We start from the raw sequence: 12,304 nt of genomic DNA on the forward strand, positions 1-12,304 counted from the left end.
AAGGTGGGGGGAGGAGGAGAGTTCTGAAGGTGGTATTTTTTTTTTTTTTTCTTCTTTTAGGTCTGTTAATAAACTTCTTTATATTCTTTCAAGTTTGGTGCCTGTTTTGCATTTCTCCTAATTCTTATCTCACAGCAGATAAACAGTAATGAGTATTTTGGACCAAACCACTACAACACTGCTGCTTGATTTTTATTTCAATGCAGTCAGAGTGCAAAGGAGCCTGACCTTCTCTTGCTAAGAGCAGATTAAGTCAATAAGAGCACTACCATCACATTCCTGTTGGACTTGAGCTCTTCTGTGCTTTAGGTTCAGAAACTCAGAGTCATGCTGCAGACAGCAGCCCTCTTTTTCCCTAGCCCTATAGCATTTCTGTTTTTCCTATAAATATTAATAAACAGAATTTTTATAATACATCTCCATTTTAAATGACACATGAAACAATATCAATGTGAATCAAAATCTGAGTTATGCTTGATGTGTAAGATTAATGTAGATTCACATCTAAACGTACTGTTACTAATTAGATTACTGAAGGACAGGAATCAAGCGAAAAATTGAAGTCTTAAAGAGTTTTATAAACTGCAACAAACTACAGTGTGATTGATGTCAAGGGATTGGAAGGATGAGACAGATAAAGTCTGCTACATCTCTGTCTTACAGTAAAGTCAGATCATGTGACCCAGTCAAGAAGACAGAAGTTACTCATTTACACAGACTGTTTTGCACAGTTTGGATTCTAATACAAAATACCCTGCACTGCCCTTCATGAAGCTACCAAGTGTAAGACTATAACACCTGGTTTTTATAGGGAGAAAGCAGGAGAAAACTTTGTCTTTTAGAGTAGAACTCCTACTTGGAATTAATGAAAAAAATAATGAAACAAGTGTTTTCTTTCAACCTAGACGGCTCCTGCAGATGGGTGTTTATAACTGCCAGCTCTTTAACAATCTGGGCCTCTGTTGCTTCTATGCCCAGCAATATGATATGACACTGTCTTCATTTGAACGGGCACTGTTTTTGGCTGAAAATGAGGAGGAGACAGCAGATGTGTGGTACAACTTGGGACACGTGGCTGTGGTATGAAAAATATTAACAATCTTTCTGCATAAATATGATTTATAAAAAATGTAGGGAAAAAAACTAGGAAGGAGTAATTTCCCTGCTTGGAAATACAAACCTGATAGTGTACAGGATAAAGTCCAGTACAAATGGAATGTTTATTTGCACTTCAGTAGGGAAGAAGCAGCAAGAGTAAAAAACTCTGTACTTTACAGAATGTGGCTTTCTCCTGCTAAAAGATGCTCACTCCCCACTGTCTTTAACCTTCCCATCTTTCTAAAAATATTGCAATGTATACCAGTCCTTGAAGGCTTTGGCTGCAAAACAAACTAATCTGACCAAAAAGAAGGGAATTCAAGATAGTTTTCTAGGAACTGTTATTTGTTTTACATGGAGCATTAGAACGATTCTCTTGTCCTAAAAATACACATTCAACCCCAAGTAGCCAATACTAAAGCACTAAGTAGGCCATAGTTGAGAAGGTATGTTCCTCTGTCTTAGAGGCAGCTATAGAAATATTGTGTAGTTGTGTGATAAACCGTGTTAAATTTCTACACAGATTTTGTTAAATTCTTGCCCATTTTTGCAGATGTTCTTCAAGAAGTTGTGTTAGATTTCTATTTAGCTGCATGCCCAGAATAAGTTTGCTGAATTAAGTTTTTGACAGCTTTCTAACATGAGTTGTCTTCAATTGCTGATAATGATTTGAGTCAGAAACACAACTGTTTGTCGTGCTTGTACTGCAACTAGGATAAACACGGTAACTTACACTGCCTAAAACATTGAAATTTGAACTGATGTGCTTGTATTTTTCAGCATTTGTCACTTTTGATGTTTAACCTGATGCTGTGTCAGTGTCAGTCGTAACACTACAGTAGTAGTAGTCAGCTGCTCCATCTGAGAAGTGAATCTCCCTTAAGTGAAGTATGTGTAGAGACAGAGAAGCAAGATGACTTCCTCTCTGGAGACATCTCAGTTTTTCTTACCCTGCTATAGACAGTAGCAGATAGCGTAATCTTCAGATGACACTTTAATCATCTAAAAGTTAAATTAGATGAAGTGAATATCACTTGGAGCATGGAATTTTGTGCTGGAGAGAAATGCTTCCGTCTAGAGAAAGAATAAGGAAAAAATGAGAAGATCTGGAAAGAAAGCACATATGTTTCTGATCAGTGTGTTTTTATTGTAATTTGCATGCCATTTTAGTACTTCAGGTGAAAAGATACTCCAGAAAACAGATGCATGTTGTTTCCAACCTTTTCACAAATGAAAATGCAGTCTTACTTTTAGGGCATAGGAGACCTGAATCTGGCTTACCAGTGTTTCAAGCTAACATTAGTCAACAATAATGATTATGCAGAAGCTTACAACAACTTGGCTGTGCTGGAAATGCGAAAAGGTCACACTGAACAGGTCAGTGCTGAATCTCAGCCTAACAGAATGCTTCATTTAGCCTTTTTGTATTTAACAAACATCATTTCTCTGAGGTGGAGGCAACATATGAATGTCTAACAGGCAGAAAACATGAGTAACTATTATACATGTTTCAGTGTAAGCTTCATATGGTCATGCCATTTCCCATTAAACTGCTCATTCTTTGGCATATCCAAGTGAATCATTAAAGACAAGCAAGGTTTACAATGGCTTTGCAGTTGTTGAGTTTTTTTTTTTAATTGATACCCAAAGCAAACCCCATGACTTTGTAATCATCATTTAAATGACAACTTTGACTGTATATTCAGTTTATTAATGTAGATAACATACTTTTGTTGGGTGGCAGAAGAGGGCAATCATTAGCTCTTGAAAGTTGGGGTTTTTTTAGCAAGGAGATTGCTTTAAAATTTTGTCACTGTACTAGTTTGAAAGCAAACCAGTGAGAGACTCAAAATTAGAACTACAATTTAATGGAAAAATTAAAAACAAATGCAAAACACTGACAGAGCCAGGATATGACCTGACACCCCGTCAGGCAGGGTGGTGGTAGCAGTCTGATTAAATGGTGGCTACAGTCCTCCTGAAGTGATAGAGGAGGTTCTGTTGAAGCAGTGATCCTGTAGAAGGGTCTAGTCTTCCTCTGAAGGTCCAGTGGTGGTTATGTAGCTCTTGTCCTCTGGAAACCCAGTAGGTGAGGGCTCATTGTGGTGTTCCACACCTCAGATTATATCCAGGTAGGAATGCTTGGTTCCTCCTCCTGGGCGGAGCATCTCACAACGGAATGATGTAATTCTATGAGTCATGCAGTGAGGCTGGATGGCCCATTAACAGAAGATATCTCCTGGAGGGAGTTGACAGGGATGTGTCATGGCAGAGATAAAGAACTCTATCCCACCTGGTTTTAAGAGATGGTAATAGAATACATACTTTTGGTTACAACCTAAGACAGTCACAAAGCAGCAGGTTCTTGATAAATACCTTTGCATCAGAAAGCTTGGTGGTTCATCTTACCTAATGTGAGTATACTAAGCTGTATTGTGCTTAGGTGTGTAATTGACATGCATGGTGGATTAAATGTAACCATTTTTATACACATGCAGGGAAAACGAATACGTGTTTTTGGACAGTTTGAACTACTGTGGGCTTGTTTTGAACCTCATGAGAGGGAGCTAATTTGATGGATTCATGTATGCCTCACAGAGCTACAATAAATTACAGAGACTTGATACGATACCTTCTTACAGATATATGACTTATAAGACTTATAAGATACCTTCTTAAAGAGCAAATTCTCTTAGAGAGAAGTTAGCTTTATTCAGATAACCTAGCAATTACCATGGAAATACTGAAATGAACCCAGGACTGGATGTTTCCAGTGACAAATAAACTTTGGGTTTAGTTTCAGTTTCATAATCTGTAAGTTTATAGACATTTAATTCTGTAGTGGAGCATACCTAGCACTGCGGAGTCTTTCCATTAAAATAGCTTTCTGTCCACTTCAGTTTTTAGCTTAAAATTTTCAGTTTTCTTCCTGTATCACATGTATAATTAAAAATTGAGATCATCTTGGCAATAAAATTATGCACAGAAGAATTAAAAAAGGGATGATATTTTGCTTATCTTGGATTTTATTTCACAATGTTCTTTCAACTGTTGCATGTACTGAGATTTTTCAGCTGTAGGGAGTTTTAAAAAGTTCCTAGCTCAGTCTTACCACAGTTTATAGTTACTTTTGTTTCTAAAAGTTTTGGAGTTTTCCCCTTTAAGTTCTCCATTTTTTAGTAAAGTCTTTCACAAGTGGGACTTAATTTTGTATTGGATTTACAGCACACACTCTGATCTTAGTTTATTTTACTTTTTTATGCCTCTATTTTGCTAGTGAGAAAAAACCCCTAATTTTATTAAAATGTTTGACTGTGAAAGCTGTCATTTATATGATAAAATTTATGGTTTCAGGGATGCTTAAGACAGAGCTGTCAGAGACAACAGATAAATACAGCAGGGTGTTCTTTAAATAATTTGGGGTTTATTTAATATACTTGATATATTCTCTCAGTGTTTAAAATTGAATTGCTTAATTGAGTATGTCCCAATAATTTTTTTTATGACTCAACCAAAAGTCTTTATTCATTTCAATGCTATTTGACTCTGTTATGCCTTCACTATTGGTGTAACCTTGTTGAAAATGGCTTTCTTAGTAAAGATTCAGAAAAGAAAACATATAGTGATTTCTTTCAAGAATATGAATATTGCATTAGATTCTTGTTAGTCTCCCTCACAGATTTCACTGTATTATTTTTTTATTTCTCTGCATAGGCAAGAGCTTTGCTACAGACTGCTTCATCTTTAGCACCTCACATGTATGAGCCCCATTTCAATGTCGCCATACTCTCAGAGAAGGTAATGCATTATCCTGTTCTTGTAATCTGAAAATTGAGCCTTGGTGAGGCAAGTGGTTTTTTTTTGTTATTACTGAGAATTCCAGATAGATAACACAAAAGAATACAGAGTGCATAAACTCAAGGAAAATGCTAAATTACATTTTCATTTTAATACCTAGAAGTGTGTCAAAGGAGTCATTCCAGTGTTTGTTTTTGAGAATAAATGAGGCCAGCTGGCTGTGAAGTAACTTTATAATTGTCCAAATGACTAGAAGATGAATAATTTGTTAAAAATTCTATCTACAGTCTTTATAATCATAAGCTTTTTCAGAATGTGAAGTGAAAAAATACCATATGATTAATCAGTAATGACAGAAAAAATATCCTTTACTGGTAATATCTTACTGATCTCAATATGAAAGTCTGTTACTCAGCTTTACAACCTCTGCATTTTTTGTGTTAATAATTTTTTCCATCCAGAGTGTCTAAGACACTGTTTTAACAGTGTCCAGCATTCCTGTTAATAAGAGGAACTTGTACAAGTCCTTATGTTTTTCACAAGAAAAAAATTGCTCCTTTGCTTGTGCCTACACCTTCATGATTCTGTTATGATTCTGTGTTGTGTGGGCAGCTCCACTCCTACAGATACTGAAGTACACGCATCAAGAAGAGAATAACCCATTAATTTGTAAGCGTATCCTCTCCATTGTGAAACACAAGAGGGTGTTGAATAATTGCATTTTTTACTTAATGATTAGGCAGTAAATCCTACTCTGCAAATGTCTTGTTACATAGATTTTGCACAAAGAACCCTCATAGGTTATGGGAGAAGACAGACGGCCACATCAGCCAGGTGTTGGTGCAGTCGGATAATGCAATCCTTCCATTTAGTGTAAGGCCATGGTTTACAGAACATGACTTCTCTGGCCAGGGCCTTGGGTTCTTCTCCTTCAGAGAATTGCTGTGTTGAGTGATGCATAGGCAAAAAAGGCCTCCTGACTGTCCATAGCTCCTTCCTTTCCATTTAGGAGTTATCACTCCTAGATGTGTTCCCAAACACTTGAATTCTTTTTTGCTGAACCCACTTTCTGAGATGCTTTCCTTTTAATCCTTCAAAAAAGGATGGCTATTTAGGAAAAAAAATGAAGTTCCCTAAGTAGGAAACAATTCCTTCTAAAAGCAAGAGGAGCACCATTAGTTCTCCAACTCTGTTGTGCATCTCTGTGAGGAAGCAGGAAATCACATGGAGTTGTGTTTTTTTACAGAGGCCTGATGAGTTGTGTTTTGCTTCTATAGTCAATAGGGCTTCTATGGAGTTTAAAAGCAAAACTTCTATTTTTTATTCCTCCTTACTTCAAGCACTGGGCATAGTGTGTACCTTGTCCATTCTCCAAGAAGTCATGTGAAATGGAGTATGTTAAGTTGATGTCTTGAAGCATCCCTCCTATTAAAATCACATTTCTGTCTTTTTTCTTCTCATCCATTGATGTAAGTGTGACATAACCCTGAGTCCAAATGTCTTTATATTGACTCTGTTCACTCTTAGGACCAGCTGTGTTTAAAATTTGCAAGCATCAGAAATGTACTACACAGAATGCAAAGAATACATGATGCAAACACTGCAGTGCTTGGATTTTCAAAATTAGTTTGTGTGTTTCTTACAGGTTGGAGATCTTCAGAGAAGTTACACAGCGGCTCAGAAGTCTGAAGAAGCATTTCCAGGCCATGTTGATACACAGCAGCTCATCAAACAGTTAAAAGAGCACTTTGCTATGCTCTGATGAGCATATGAGCATATTTTTTATTATGTAAGAGTTAGCCAGAGCAAATGTCCCATACAGCATTTTGAGAACACCAGCTCAAAGTAGATGAACTATACTTAATGCATTCCTGTGGCAAACCTTGCATTACTTTGAGTAGCAGGAAAAGATTGAGTTTCAATTTCTTGTCATCTTAAAAGAGAACACTTATGCAAATGCAGCTAGAACACTTTGCAACTATGTGCGCAAGAGATCACAGGAAAGGGTTTTTTTCTGACTTTTATGCAGAAAAAAAATGGTTTTAAACATTCCCATGTGACAATCTGTGAAGTAACAGAGTAAAAATACTTCCTAACTGATCTTTAAACTTGGCTTTGGGTAGTACACTTTCTTACTGAATGTTAGGTTTTAAAATTAAAATACTTAAAAAGAATTTTAAATACATATGTAAAGCAAAAGTTCTTATATTCCTTGTTGTACTGTATGAGTTAAATAAATTCAGTTTGTATGGTCAGTCTCATTTGTTCATGTAAGTTAAATTACATCCTCATTGCCATGAAAATCCATGTTGTTAGTCCTAACATTTTGAAAGACTCCACAGAACTGGTACAAAATCGCATAAATGCATGTGTTCTTCTCTACCCAGGAGGGACTCTGGATCTCAGTGAGGGAGAAGGGTATTTAGAAGCTTGCAGACTTAAGAACTAATAGTTGAGAACAAGGCATTGATGGGGTGATTACATGTGCTACCACATAAACACTGATGCTAAATAAATATTTGGATCAATCCAACTACAAGAATACTACTACTAACAACAAATGAAGACTTTCTGTCATACTTTGTGTTTTAGCTAAAAGGAATAAATTTGCATGAATTCCGAACCTGACCTTTTTAAAAGACCTTTAAGAAATGTGGGATGTTAAGGCAATCTGAAACGGCACATCCTGAAATAGACCTTTGAAATCTTTTCATGTTTCTCTGATATATTAAGGGAATGTCTTAGCTTAAGGAGCAATCCTAAACATGCTTATGAATCTTATGTCTTTTTTTTTGCTATTTGTTACTTCTCCTCCCTCATCTTTGACTGTTGTAGATGGTGAAGGTGGATGCTGGGGAGCTTAGAGAAGTGTGCCCACAGGTTCCCCCACAGAGCATTCTGTAGGTGACAAACACTCATTAATTGCTGTCACATGGTGTGAAGTGCAAAAGCATAATTGGCTGAATAGATGCAGCATCTTTTATGGAGTCTTATTTTGTCCACTTTCATTTTATATTATTGGAAAGTCATCAGAAACTTTTTAAAAGGGAATCTTAGTTACCAGTAATTCTCATTAGTTTTTACTTGCTGCCAAAAAGCAAGAATTTAGAGGGAAGTTTCATCCTTTGATCTGCTGTATTCATGTCTTTCCAGCTGTCATTACTAAACTTAGAAGGGTACCAGAAAAGAAAATTGTCTTAGCAGTTTAAGCACAAATGTTGAGAATTTTTGAATGTCGTATTATTAACTTGAAGTAATTTTCAAATTGCATAGTAAATAAGCCTATTTCTGTATGAAGTGGAACAGAAATGAGTAATTCAGCTTCAGTTTTTAATCCAGTGTGGCAGCTTGATAGTTCCTCTTAGGTGCTTGTAAGATGCTACTTACTGCTTTCACTGCTCAGGTTAATGAGTAAAGAGTAACTCTTTTTTTTCTAGCAAACAGTGCCCCATAGAACATGGATCTGACTTTATTATTCTTTAATTATTGGGGAATGTATGAAGATTGAAAGGGAAAGGGATTAGGTATGTTAAGGAATTCTTCACACAATATGCTTGTGCAAAGTAGATATTAAACAAACCTCACCTTTCCCCTCCCCTCCCCCCAAAATACACAAAGTTCTAGACAAGGATTAAAACCTTTTGAGCTCCCTACACTGCAGCATCTGCAAGCCATTCCAGATTTATCTTATGTGGTTGTTCCAGTTTGGGCAAATATAGAAATATATCCTCTGAGAGAAGGCACAACCACCCCTCCCCCACCAGGTTCGGGAAAAAAAAATAAATTTTCCTCGAAGGAAAGTGAAGAAGATAAAACTATTTATTTAACAAACACGTGGGAAGGAAAATAATGTTAGATGGTAAAATCTTTCACTGTAGAGGAAAAAAACCTGGGAAAGTGTTCGAGTCCTCCCTTTGGTCTCCTCAGAGCTGGGGCTTGGGCCGGGGCCAGGCCCTCTGTGCTCGGTGGAAAGTCCTCCCGATGTGCTCTGATGTTACAGCAATCAAGCAGTCCAGTAGAAAAGGGGAAAAATCCGGAATTCCAGAGAAGGAAATCCAAAGTCCAACTCTCAGTCTCTCCGGAGAACAAGAAACTGAAAACAACTGGCCAAAAACTGACTGGAAAGCAGCAAGCCGGGTGCTTCCTCCCTCCCCTGCCCCAGCTGGGGGAAAAAAAAAAACCTGCTATCTTTTTGTAACCTTGAACGAGCTGCAAACTGCTTTGAGAAAGTTTTGCTCAGTTTTTTTTCCTTCCCCCTTTCAGGCTCAGTTTAGAGGCATAGAAAGGCACAAAAATTAATTTCTGGGCATAGGCAGCGATATGGGATACACATCATAAGGTCACCCCAAGACAGTGGTGTATTTTGATTGCCCCAAAAGGCAGCAGCAATTTGCTTTGTTGATCTTTCATGCCCCAAAGCAAGGGCCTGACAGAATATTTTTCAGAATTAGCACTGCACAAATGAAATCAAATGTGGTAATGAGTACAGCAGCACAGTGCAACAACAGATGAATCAGCAGGCTGTGAATCCTGGAAGAATCTTTCGATTTCACTGTATGTGAATTCAGTGTGAGCTGCAGCAAACAGCTGAATCGGCAGCCCCTGGGGCAAAGAGCCTTCAGTTAATTGAGGGCGACACCGCACAACACAGTGCATCCGAGCCGTGTTCATCCCTGCGGCAGGATTGTGTTGGAGTGCTGTGACCTTAGTGTTAGAAGCAGCGTTGTCTGTAACACAGAAATCATTTTGCTTCTAACCTGTAGCACAGCTCCATGTATGTCTGGCCAGCATTTACAAAGCCTCTTCAGAGTTGAGAAAAAACACAATTTAAAAAACCCACAGGTTTTTAATCTACAGTGCTGGTAGGTCCACAACAAAGCTGCCTGGAAGGAAGCGTAAAGCAAATGTCTAGGGGGTCTTGAAGTTTCTGTGTCCCTGCAGGAAAGGTCTGTACAGTTTATGGCTGTTGCCATCAGTTTCATCCTTCTTCTTGACCGTGCTTCTTGCTGGGGTCTTTATAATGGATGAATCCAATTAAAAGGTGATAATGTAGGGTTAGGTTATTAAAAGAATTTGATTCTTCTACTAGATGTTATAGCCACAGCTCTTATAGCCATAAAACTGTGACTGAAATTAATAACAATTCACACTTAAGGGTTCTGGATCATTTTGGCTGCAAAAAGCAGCTTCGGAAGTTGGACAGGACAGAGACAGTTTGCCATTAGGTGCCGGTTCAGTCAGTGTATGACTGGATAATGATCTGATTTTGTAATTGCTGCTGGTGGTGGGTTTTCTCTTTGATTGCTTCCTGTCTTTGTAGGCTAGAGGGAGAGATTTTTGGGTCATTCAGTCTGATCTCTGATATGTCATAGGTCAAGCTTTTTAAGCCAGGAGCTCCTTCTAATGAACTCATTTTGTACTTCAGTAACAATTACCTGCTGGAGCAGCAGCAAGTTTTGGTACAAAAAAGCTTCAGCATTTTGTGAAAGATTTTGTATTTAGTCACTCTCACTGCCTACCACACATCTGGGTTCTTTCTGGTGGATACTTTCAAGCTTATTCATGTCCTTCCATGCTTAGCCCACCCTCAAGCTGTGGATACTCAGATTAATACTGTACTGCTATCCCACCATCACAGGGAACAGGAGAGCAGAGGGAGAAGGTACAATGCAAATGCCCCTTTGTCTGCAAATAAAAACTAAGTTTCTCTTTGTGCCTTAGAAGATGAATAAAGCAAAAGTTAAGAGAGTTTAATATTCAAGTCATTTACAGACTTGTATCTCCAGTCACTCTCCAGTAGCATTTGAATTCCTGTGCTGGTAAGATGATGTTACTAGTTTCCCTGAATTAGCATAGGTTTTAGAGTTAATGAGTGCTCAGAAGCTGCAAATACTCAGAAGTATCTGTAGCAGGTTAAATCTGGAAGATATGCCAAAAAAGCAATTTTTGTTGCAAAATTATCAAGTACACATACCCTGAATTATGCTGGGTAACTGAAGGATCTGTACAAGTACTATATGTACTTTCTTTCTGTTGATTACTTACATCAATTGCGTAGTGCACAGCCTTCTCTTTGAGTTTGGTTTACTAAAAAGTCATAAAGATTTAGTTGAAAAAGATTTCCTATTTAGAAACTAAATCTGAATAAAATATGTAAAAAAAATCAAGTCAATGAGTTCATTGTAAAAACTCTTCCCAACACATAGTTCATTATGTTAATTGTGTATAAGAATATATCAGCCCATACAAATGTGGGGGTTTTCTCCCATTTCAGCTTGCTTTTTGACAGGTATTTCCAGTGAAACCAATTATAGTGTGACAAAGATAAGTCTTGAAGCCATTAGAAATGACACACAAGAAGAAACAGCAGGATGCAAGCCTTGCTCAGCACTTTGGAAAGGGCAAAGTCATTAAGAGCCAGGAAGCTTGGTTCCAGCAAGTAGACCACCCCAACAGTTTAATCTCATTTTCAGCTTATTCAGTTTACATACCCATAAAGTAATTGCCAAGATTCTACATTTTAGCTTTGGTATCATTTTATACTACTACCAGTTCCATATTTTTCTAAGTCTATATACTTTAATAATGTGAAGCACCTTTAAAGCTATTACACGTTAACTAATTATCCTTTCCAGCAATAAGTATAGATCGTGCTAACCAAGGGTCATCCATCAAGAGACTGGACCAATTGTACATGAGATGCCACCCAAAAGCCAATTTAGAAACAGCCCTGGACTATTTTCATTCCTGTGATTTGCCGTAAACCAACAGTTCAGGGTTCAGATAAAAACACAGTGTTCTAAAATATATGGTCACGGACTCTTTTGAATCAGTAGAACAAAACCAGATGCACATATCTGTCCTAGCTTTCCAGGATGTAATTGTTAGTTCTTGCAGAGATACTGGAGGCCCATCACTTTGAAAGCCCCTAACTTCTGCCTGCAGTCCTGCAATGCCTGATGGATAGGCTTAACATATTGTCATTACTAAGCATTCATTTATTAAGGTATTAAATGGTAGCTACTTGAATGAATGTGAGATTTGAAATTCAATATAAATCCTGGGAAGGTAGGCCAATAAGCAAAACGACCACATAAACCAAAAATCTCTGCAGTACGTGCATGGCTATCATTAGTGCATATGTGGAGGACATCCACAAATAACCCGTGTCTTTAAGTCAGGAGTAACTGTAGACAGTGAAGGAAATAATTCTCCAAGAGTACCTTAGACCCCAGTCTAAGGACGCTGGGAAGGGTGGGTGGAATGGGAGATCCTGTTTTGCAGGGGTATATGTATATTAGCAAAAAATAATATGTGGATGCTAGCAAGGGCTAGCAGAGGAATTTTCCTGTGAAACTTTCTGTCATAGGTTAGCAAGCATAGTCCCGGAAGGGACGTCCTTGCTAAG

At 37.8% G+C, this 12,304-nt stretch overlaps 1 protein-coding gene across 3 annotated transcripts in view; it reads left to right on the forward strand.

Annotated features, from left to right (window-relative positions):
* TTC8 (tetratricopeptide repeat domain 8) overlaps positions 1–7,151 on the forward strand; it is a 45,783-nt gene extending 38,632 nt beyond the window's left edge. The window contains exons 12-15 of one of the 3 annotated variants that reach the window (XM_042047427.1): positions 906–1,080; positions 2,353–2,475; positions 4,813–4,896; positions 6,542–7,151. In XM_042047427.1, coding sequence (XP_041903361.1) covers positions 906–1,080; positions 2,353–2,475; positions 4,813–4,896; positions 6,542–6,658 — 499 coding nt within the window. In that variant the 3' untranslated portion in view covers positions 6,659–7,151. The remainder of the gene's footprint in view (positions 1–905; positions 1,081–2,352; positions 2,476–4,812; positions 4,897–6,541) is intronic. The other 2 variants (XM_042047424.1, XM_042047425.1) reach the window with 2 other exon arrangements.
* The last annotated feature ends 5,153 nt before the right edge of the window (positions 7,152–12,304 follow it).

Source organism: Corvus kubaryi, unplaced genomic scaffold (genome assembly GCF_017639235.1).
Source record: "Corvus kubaryi isolate FWS band 111438036 unplaced genomic scaffold, C.kubaryi_AGA036_p1.0 66, whole genome shotgun sequence".
In the NCBI taxonomy this organism is placed as follows: domain Eukaryota; kingdom Metazoa; phylum Chordata; class Aves; order Passeriformes; family Corvidae; genus Corvus; species Corvus kubaryi.